Here is a 10,475-nt window from a genome sequence, read left to right as displayed (position 1 = left end):
TTTTTTCAGTGAAAATAAGCAAGCAGCTGTCAACTCCATTTTCAAAGTAAACGCCATTGCTATATATAATTGACTCAAGGTCAAACTCCTCGCTACCATCTGTACAAAAAAGTATGTCTTGAAATACAAATTGCCAACACTAAATAAGTACACATGCAGCGCGTTATGGGAGGGATAACATACGCTTATGCACTCATGGTTTCAGATTAAAATCTTCCAAAAAAACATATGAGTAGGGTCAAGTTTTCACTGAAGTGAAATCATAGCATTCTATTTATCATGCTCCAGCAAGAGCAAAAACATGCAGTGACACACTAATATCATATTCACAGGTTCTGTACAACTAGCTGAGTTTTCTCAGTAATCATTATTTAGAGGAAAAAAATGTAATCCACTTTTGCCAACTGTAGAATGTGTTGGGCAAAGTATACTATAAAACCCCAGCTAAAGCAGCAGAGATAGTGGTTTATGGGGGTGTCAACCTGTCAGTAGGTCAAAATGCTTTACAGAGGTTAGCCCTCATGTTATATAAACCTTGCTGATGAATTGGAACTGCCCACAACTTGCTCCTCTTTGGTTCAGATATCCTTACATGTGAAATTGCATTGGCAAGTGCATCAATCCACACACAAACATCATGATATTCTGAATTGCAACTTTCAGATGATGAAGAAAGGCTTGAAACCTCATTAAGGAACCCATCATCCATCCTGTTTCTTCCTAACCTAGGTTCAGGTGCAGCAACAAAGTTGTGGCAAGCAGCTCCATTTTGGTGCTTCAACTTTGATTCAACGGGCAGGATCTTCAATGTACGTTCTGTGTAGAAAGATATCCATGGATGTCCTGAAATTGAACCACATAATATTAATTTAACATGCAAACAATCGAACAGTTCTTAAAACTTAAAAGTACTGTCATTTTATTTCCTGTTTAAAAACATTAGGGAGAAAAAGAGAGCCTCAACCACATAGAAGAACACATAATAAAAACTAACAAAAGTATGTGAGAATTAACAGATTCCCACCACTGTTATCCCAACCAAAACAAGGCAATCCTTCTAATTATTAAGAATTCATGTGAAAGGCAAAGATACTTTTCAACAAAACTTGGAAATTTCTAATTTTAATTATTTCAAGATTAAAAAACAAAAAATCAGACCAAATACAACTAGTCTTTGGTGTATTCATCATTGAGGAAGAGAGATAAAGCACGCTACAAAACATTAATAATCTACCATAAACTTACTAAGTACTTCATCAGCTGTTATCCTTGCTGAAATATCCCTTGTCAGCATTCTCCCAACAAGATCTCGTGCAGGTTTAGATATTGATTCCCACATCCCGGTTTGGAACTCTAGCTTGGAATTCTTAATAGCCTCAAAAACTGCTTCTTGTGAATCCCCTTTAAATGGAAGAACACCAACCAACAGAGCATGCAGGAGCACTCCAGCACTCCATATATCCGCCTTTTCTGAGTATCTACCCAACAACACTTCTGGTGCAACATATGCAGGGCTCCCAACCAAACCCGTCAAGTTCTGACCTGCAATGCAAATTTCTAGACAATGAGGCTATGCATAAATTACTCATGTATGCATGTATGTATCTTTTACTTATGTGTGTGTATTTATATATATGTCAATTGAATTACTGATATTTTTAAATGCTTAAAAATTAAACAAAGTGACCTTAGAGTATGAATGGTTAGCTTCAAACTATTATAAGCATTTTCTCTAGGACCTCTTATTCTTAGACCGCTAGCAAATTTAATTGAATACTGAACATAGTAAACTTAAGGGAGATGACCATCTGAACTCTCCAATTTTTACTCCTATGTACAGGGTAACATTAGTAAAGTACAATTCAGTTGAAAGCTCATCATGATGAACTTCTTCAAACTTGCCTAGACATTTTTTATTAACAGAATGACTAGGATGGAATTTTACACAAGGCAGGTTGTGTAAGGATTCTATTCATAGAAGTTAGCACATATATATACCATAGGATAACAAAAAAAGAAGATCATCCAAACAGGTTTAACATATTACCCTTAGAAATTCTCATGGCCAGGCCAAAATCAGCAAGCTTTATTTCCCCCGAAGCAGTAAGCAGAATATTCTCAGGCTTGATATCTCTGTGCACAACTCCCATATCATGACAATACTTGATGACCAACATCACTTCCTTAAGTATATTAGCAGCCCGCTGTTCAGAACAAGGGCCCTCCCTAAACATCTGGTCGACAAGTTTTCCCCCAGAGCACAATTCCATCACCAGATGAGAGCAATCAGCTTCCTCATACACTGCCAGCAGAGTCACAACCCCAGGATGCCCAGACAAGTGCTGCATTATCTCCACCTCCCTGTAAACAGTCTCATCCCCCTTCTTCAGAGTCTTACACGCATACTCCGCGCCGCCAACAAGAGACCTACACAACGAAACAGATCCATACTTTCCTTGCCCGATCCTCACCCCAGTAACATAATCATCTTCAATCTTGTTCTTCCTCCCCATCTGGGTAGCCACGTCAATGCAACCTATCTTCCTCCTCTTTAGGCCTCTTCCCGCGGTCATCAGAGACAATGTCCCACAAGGAGGAGCAGTGGCAAAACCCGCCACCCTACTCTTGTAGGAACCAGCTGAGTCTATCTTAGTATTTTCTCTACACCTCTTCTTCAACCTCGAACAATCTTCCATCGAATAATGGGTCTCAAAATTGGACGACGGAGACCCATGATTGGATCTCAAAATGTCAGTCAATTTCGAGGACTCGTCACACTCACTTCCTTTCCTTTTCATCCTCATAGCATCTATCAGTAAAGTACCAACGCAACACCAATCTTTGTGTTGATCACGTGTGCAAAATCCGATTTTTGCCGCAAGACACAATTCTGCAGTCAAAATAGAGAAAGATCAGTCAACGAATTCTAGTCAGATTGATCATGAATGAACGCAAAACCACAAGGAAAGCATCCAAACACAAATATTAAACTTCAAGAAAGTAAATCGAACCCCGAAGCTTTCTCGCAACGTAATGGCGCCAAAAAGCGCCATCACATCACGAGACCCCTGCAAGACAAGAAAAGAAGATGCCAGAACATAGAAAGAAAAAGAAACAAACCTTCGCAATCCCAGCCAATGATCCTGTAATGCGTTGCGGAGAGTATAAGCAATGAGAAAAAAGTCACAAATTGGGAAACTATTACGACGTAGTTTCTCAATCAGGGACTGAAACCCTAAAAATCTGCTATCAAAGTTTTAGGGGAATACGCGAACGACAAGCACAGAAAAAAGAAAGAAAGAAGACGGGTACTCTCTGAGAGTCACACTCTTTTTGCTTAGCTAACGTTGTTTCCTTTAATATAATATAGGATGTTCCAGTTTATGTTCTCCTGCGTGCGTCACTATTTCAAGGGGTGTATTTGATTACGATTTTAAAAAATTTCCTCAATCAGTGGAATAAAAAAATCAACAGGGTCAAATTAGGTAAGAAAAATAATGAACTAGTAAGAAAAAAAAATGAATATCGTCAAATTATATAAGAAAAAACATTGAACGTGTATAAAGTAGGAACTGTTTTAAAAAACTAATGAATAACTTTAATTTGGATTTTGAAATGGTAATGCAAATATTGAATTCTGGAAATTATTGGTATTTATTCCCTTCTTTATATTGTTCAATACCAGATTAATTACCATTTAATAGTCATCATATTAACGAAATTGGACTTTTTTCCTTACACACGTTTCTCATTTTCATCATATTAATTACCATTCAATAGTCAACAAATTTCACATAAATGTTTGACTTTTTTGCAATTTATGCTTTTTTTAAAATAGAAATCGCAACTAACGTATAGTGAAAAATATTTTTTTCCTTAAAAATGCAGTTTTTGAAAGAAAAAAAAATTCAAACAAGTCCTTAATTTTCACCTCTGCTATTTTTTAAATTGTTGAAAAGTTAAAAAAAAATAAAAAAGATAAAAAGCTTTTTTTGTAATATTGCTCTTAACTTTGATCCAATCTGATACGCCAATCCCATGGGAATAACAAATTGGATTTTTTCCTTACACACATTTCTCATTTTCATCATATTAATTACCGTTCAATATTGTCATCATATTAACATTGAACATGCATAAAGTAGGAGTTGTTATAAAATACTAATGAATAACTTTAACTTGGATTTTGAAATGGTAATTCAAATTTGAATTCTGAAAATCATTGGTATTTATTCTCCCTTTATGATTGGTCAATACCAGGTTAATTACCATTCAATATTGTCATCATATTAACGAGACTGGACTTTTTTCCTTACATAATTTTCTGATATTCTTCTTGACTTTCTCCCTAATTTGTTCCCTAATTTCTATTTAATTTCTATCTTAGGAATTTCCTTCATCCAATACCTCACTTTGTTTTTCTTGAATTTCCTTTATTTGATTAATCTTAATTCATATCAGGAATTTTTTAAAAATAAAATAATATATACTTGATAATGGGTGTTTCCATTCCTTCACAATAATAATAAAAGTGCTCTGTTTCACTTCAACGAAAATAAGTGTTTATTTGGATGAGTTTTCAAAAAAAATAAAAATTATACCTTACTTATTTTAGAAGTGCTTTTTATAAAAGTTAAAGTTATTTAAATTTTTAAAAAATATTTAGTTTTTGAAAAAATATTTGACTTATGTTATTTTTAGAAGTTAAAATTTTCAGTTTAAAAAAATAAATAGATTTTTGACTTTTTTTTATGACTTTTGCTTTTTTTAAAAGCATGCGTCCAAACATATTTTTTCATACATGCTTTTTTTTTCTGAAGAAAGACAACTTTTTGAGAGAGAAAAATCCATCCAAACGGCCCTAATAAATTTTTAATGACATGGAAGAAAATGAGAGAAAAGATTAAGAAAGAGATGACGCTAATTTTTTTTAATTTTTGATTTCTATTATTGTAGTTGCTTTATTTTTCTTCTCTTCAGTCAATTGAGAAAAGATTTGAAACTTTAAAAACTTTTTTCCATTTTCTCCTCTCAATCCAAAGATGAGGTTAAGGCATGACAACTATATATTAGCATATGATATTAAAAAATAAAATGGTCAAGGGAATGAGAAAAAAAAATGTGAATTGTGAAGACGATTGAAAAATAATAGTTAAAACTATATATTAGCAATTGTCGTAAAAAAAACTATATAATAAAATATTATAAATTTTTATATAATTTTTTAAATATAAAATTTAGTATTTCGGTTAAAATCTATTGTCATTTGCAATTTTATACAGTTGATGAAATCTATAAACAAAAGTAAAGAAATAGATTTTTATTGTGTTATCAAACGTAATTTTGATTATCGGAATAAAAAAAATGTGTTATCAAACGTAATTCTGATTCTCGGAATAAAAATAAAATATGTTAACAAACGTAATTCTGATTCTCAGAATTGTTCCAAGGCACAGAAATAGAAAAGAATCATTCCTTTTCAGAAACAATGCCAGGAATCAGAATGATTGTCATGCGCAGCCTAATTGTCGTTGATTATATATATCAGAGCACACATACAAAAATGCACTAACTTTTTCGATAAACATTTCAAACATAAAATTTCACTTTCCTCCCACAACATAATAAGTAATGAACCAAACATTATTCTAATTGATCTCAGAATATGTTTTTAAATGAATAATATAAATCATCATATATTATATTATTAAAAAATAAAAGGTATGTGTAATTATGATAAATGTTTGACATGTCAAATTTTTTGCCCCAACTAAAGTTAAATTCTGGCTCCGCCATTGTGTGGAGCCATTCTTTTGGACGTTAGACGGTTTTTTTTTTTTTTTTCTTGCCCATCAGTGGCGGAACCACATTATGCTTAGGTAGGGTCGGAGCCCCAGCTACATTTCAGTAAATTTTATTTATTATATATAATTATATAAGTAACTGTAATTTTTGCTTTTTTTATAATAGAAATCTAAAATAACTTATAGTGAAAAATATATCTTTTTACTTATAAAATGCAATTTTTGAAAAAAAAATTCATTCAAACGGGTCGTTAATCTTCACCTCTGCTATTTTTAAAATTTTTGAAAAGTTAAAAAATAAAGAAAGAAAGATAAAAAGTTTTTTTTTAATATTGCTCTTAACTTTGATCAATCTGATACCGCCAATCCCATGGGAATAACAAATTACATGTTATGGAATAAAAAAATCAACAGGGTCAAATTAGGTAAGAAAAATAATGAACTAGTAAGAAAAAAAAATGAATATCGTCAAATTATATAAGAAAAAGCATTGAACGTGTATAAAGTAGGAACTGTTTTAAAAAACTAATGAATAACTTTAATTTGGATTTCGAAATGGTAATCCAAATATTGAATTCTGGAAATTATTGGTATTTATTCCCTTCTTTATATTGTTCAATATCAGATTAATTACCATTTAATAGTCATCATATTAACGAAATTGGACTTTTTTCCTTACACACGTTTCTCATTTTCATCATATTAATTACCATTCAATATTGTCATCATATTAACATTGAACATGTATAATGTAGGAGTTGTTATAAAATACTAATGAATAACTTTAACTTGGATTTTGAAATGGTAATTCAAATTTGAAATCTGAAAATCATTGGTATTTATTCCCCCTTTATGATTGGTCAATACCAGGTTAATTACCATTCAATATTGTCATCATATTGGACTTTTTTCCTTACACAAATTTCTGATATTCTTCTTGACTTTCTCCCTAATTTGTTCCCTAATTTCTATCTTAGGAATTTCCTTCATCCAATACCTGACTTTGTTTTTTCTTGAATTTCCTTTATTTGATTTCTCTTAATTCATATCAGGAATTTTTAAAAAATAAAATAATATATACTTGATAAATGGGTGTTCCCATTCCTTGATTCCAATTTAAATTCACAATAATAATAAAAGTGCTCTGTTTCACTTCTATGAGAATAAGTGATTGTTTGGATGAGTTTTCAAAAAAAATATTTTTATATTTTATTTATTTTATTTTTTTATAAAAGTTTTATAAAAGTTAATGTATTTAGATTTTTAAAAAATATTTAGTTTTTGAAAAAATATTTGTGTTTTAACTTATGTTATTTTTAGAAGCTAAAATTTTCATTTAAAAAAAAAAGATTTTTAACTTTTTTTTATGACTTTTACTCTTTTTAAAAGTAGACGTCCAAACATATTTCTCCCATACATGCTTTTTTTTTCCTGAAGTAAAACAACTTTTGAAGAGAGAAAAACCCATCTAAAGAGGCCCTAATAATTTTTTAATGACATGGAAGAAAATGAGAGAAAAGATTAAAAAAAAAAGATGACGCTAATTTTTTTAATTTTTTATTTCTATTATTTTAGTTCCTTTATTTTTTTTTCTCTTCAGTCAATTGATAAAAGATTTGAAACTTTAAAAACTTTCTTCCCTTGTCTCCCCTCAATCCAAATATAAGGTTAAATTATAGAGAATCATCCCATTCTTCTAATAAAAACAAAAAGAGAATTATCTCGTATTTTAATTAAAATATATATCATTTCTCTTTATTGACAAAACTATTTATGTCTAAAAGGACATATTTACGTCCTTTAAAAGGACACACTAAATCCCTCTCTTTTTTCCTGATTTGATCGGAATACTTTGAGCCATGAGAGTAAAAATGAGGGCAAAAATTCATGAATCAATTTTATTAGTAAATTATGTTTAAGATATATCCATGAAATTTTTATTCTTATTTTACCACAATACATAGTTGACTCAAAGCGAAAGGAGGGTAAACACTTATACCTCGATACCGGAGTTGTTAAATTGATACCGGAGTTGTTAAATTGAGTCATGACTTATCAATTAATCTGGTTTAAGTTACCAAAATTCAATCCATATTAATTTACTTTTCTCTCAACTTGTAATGAGCTAACCAGAAACTTTGGGTTTAAACTTTTTTAAATTCACAATTTTCATGAATTACTAATTGTTTTGATTATATTTATAAAAATTATTAATTCAGTTTGGTGATTGGTTATGTTTTGATGATTTTTACTACAATCTAGAATTAATTTATTATGATTACATATTTTTCTATTCTTTTAACTAATAATAAACAAATTTGTTTAACATTAATTTCAATCTAGCATTTTATGAGCCAATCCTAATCATCATGACTCATGAGAGATCTAAATAATAAATTACCTCCTTCGTTAAAAAAATATTCCAAAGCATATGCACATTTTCTTTCTTTTTCCGAGCATATGATTCACTAGGGGTGTTCGCGGTCTGGATTGGATCGATTTTGGAAGCAAAATTCATCCGATCCAATCCCTTCGGTTTAATCATATAATCATGCATTCGGTTTTAATTTGTTTTCAAATCCGATCCGATCCGATCCGATCCGATCCAATCCAATTTTTTTCGGTTTGGATTGAATTATCTAATGTTTCCTTTTTCAGCTATACCCTCTTCCTAAATATGTTCCTACCTATTATCTCGATTACCCCTTAACCTCACCTTAACAGATAAAGAATCTAAATTTTATAGCCTTTCAAAATCTATCCCCTGGTAGTTAAGATTCGCCTCTTCTAAACACAAGTAGAAGTACTTTTTTTTCCTTTTTTTTTCAGTGAAAATAAGCAAGCAGCTGTCAACTCCATTTTCAAAGTAAACGCCATTGCTATATATAATTGACTCAAGGTCAAACTCCTCGCTACCATCTGTACAAAAAAGTATGTCTTGAAATACAAATTGCCAACACTAAATAAGTACACATGCAGCGTTATGGGAGGGATAACATACGCTTATGCACTCATGGTTTCGGATTAAAATCTTCCAAAAAAACATATGAGTAGGTCAAGTTTTCACTGAAGTGAAATCATAGCATTCTATTTATCATGCTCCAGCAAGAGCAAAAACATGCAGTGACACACTAATATCATATTCACAGGTTCTGTACAACTAGCTGAGTTTACCCCAGCTAAAGCAGCAGAGATAGTGGTTTATGGGGTGTCAACCTGTCAGTAGGTCAAAATGCTTTACAGAGGTTAGCCCTCATGTTATATAAACCTTGCTGATGAATTGGAACTGCCCACAACTTGCTCCTCTTTGGTTCAGATATCCTTACATGTGAAATTGCATTGGCAAGTGCATCAATCCACACACAAACATCATGATATTCTGAATTGCAACTTTCAGATGATGAAGAAAGGCTTGAAACCTCATTAAGGAACCCATCATCCATCCTGTTTCTTCCTAACCTAGGTTCAGGTGCAGCAAAGATCATTGAACCACATAATATTAATTTAACATGCAAACAATCGAACAGTTCTTAAAACTTAAAAGTACTGTCATTTTATTTCCTGTTTAAAAACATTAGGGAGAAAAAGAGAGCCTCAACCACATAGAAGAACACATAATAAAAACTAACAAAAGTATGTGAGAATTAACAGATTCCCACCACTGTTATCCCAACCAAAACAAGGCAATCCTTCTTATTAAGAATTCATGTGAAAGGCAAAGATACTTTTCAACAAAACTTGGAAATTTCTATATATTTAATTATTTCAAGATTAAAAAAAAAATGTGAATTGTGAAGACAAAAAATAATAGTTAAAAATGTGAATTGTCCATATAATACAAAATCTATTGTCATTTGCAATTTTATACAGTTGATGAAATCTATAAACAAAAGTAAAGAAATAGATTTTTATTGTGTTATCAAACGAATTTTTATTATCGAATAAAAAAAATGTGTTATCAAACGTAATTCTATTCTCGGAATAAAATATGTAATAATCTACCATAAACTTACACAGAAATAAGTACTTCATCAGCTGTTATCCTTTGTCGTTGATTATATATCCAAACATATAAAAATGCACTAACTTTTTCGATAAACATTTCAAACATAAAATTTCACTTTCCTCCCACAACATAGATCTTATTCGTGCAGGTTTAGATATATGATTCCCACATCCCGGTTTGGAAATCCCCTTTAAATGGAAGAACACCAACCAACAGAGCATGCAGGAGCACTCCAGCACTCCATATATCCGCCTTTTCTGAGTATCTACCCAACAACACTTCTGGTGCAACATATGCAGGGCTCCCAGCCAAACCCGTCAAGTTCTGACCTGCAATGCAAATTTCTAGACAATGAGGCTATGCATAAATTACTCATGTATGCATGTATGTATCTTTTACTTATGTGTGTGTATTTATATATATGTCAATTGAATTACTGATATTTTTAAATGCTTAAAAATTAAACAAAGTGACCTTAGAGTATGAATGGTTAGCTTCAAACTATTATAAGCATTTTCTCTAGGACCTCTTATTCTTAGACCGCTAGCAAATTTAATTGAATACTGAACATAGTAAACTTAAGGGAGATGACCATTTGAACTCTCCAATTTTTACTCCTATGTACAGGGTAACATTAGTAAAGTACAATTCAGTTGAAAGCTCAT

At 31.4% G+C, this 10,475-nt stretch overlaps 1 protein-coding gene across 1 annotated transcript; it reads right to left on the bottom strand.

Moving 5' to 3' along the window:
• Positions 1-493: 493 nt before the first annotated feature.
• LOC133294816 (serine/threonine-protein kinase PEPKR2-like) lies at positions 494-2,807 on the bottom strand. Its single transcript, XM_061493568.1, has 3 exons — positions 2,048-2,807; positions 1,246-1,542; positions 494-843 (listed from the first exon to the last, which is right to left on the bottom strand). Exons 1-3 carry the CDS (start codon positions 2,802-2,804, stop codon positions 494-496), a joined length of 1,404 nt encoding a protein of 467 aa, XP_061349552.1. The 5' UTR covers positions 2,805-2,807.
• Positions 2,808-10,475: the final 7,668 nt, after the last annotated feature.

This window comes from Gastrolobium bilobum, unplaced genomic scaffold, assembly GCF_033153095.1.
Source record: "Gastrolobium bilobum isolate Gb01-03AN ecotype WA unplaced genomic scaffold, APGP_CSIRO_Gbil_v1 utg154543, whole genome shotgun sequence".
Lineage (NCBI taxonomy): Eukaryota > Viridiplantae > Streptophyta > Magnoliopsida > Fabales > Fabaceae > Gastrolobium > Gastrolobium bilobum.
Note: the sequence above shows the minus strand (reverse complement) of the source record. Positions and strands in the feature narration are given on the sequence as shown.

Bases quoted from the DNA above. Each gene is read 5' to 3' on its own strand.
- LOC133294816 (XM_061493568.1), bottom strand. From the start codon at position 2,804: ATGAGGATGAAAAGGAAAGGAAGTGAGTGTGACGAGTCCTCGAAATTG. The intron at 1,543-2,047 runs GTAATATGTTAA...TTTGCATTGCAG, and splicing joins GGCCATGAGAATTTCTAAGG to GTCAGAACTTGACGGGTTTG. The intron at 844-1,245 runs GTAAGTTTATGG...GTTCAATTTCAG, and splicing joins AACAGCTGATGAAGTACTTA to GACATCCATGGATATCTTTC.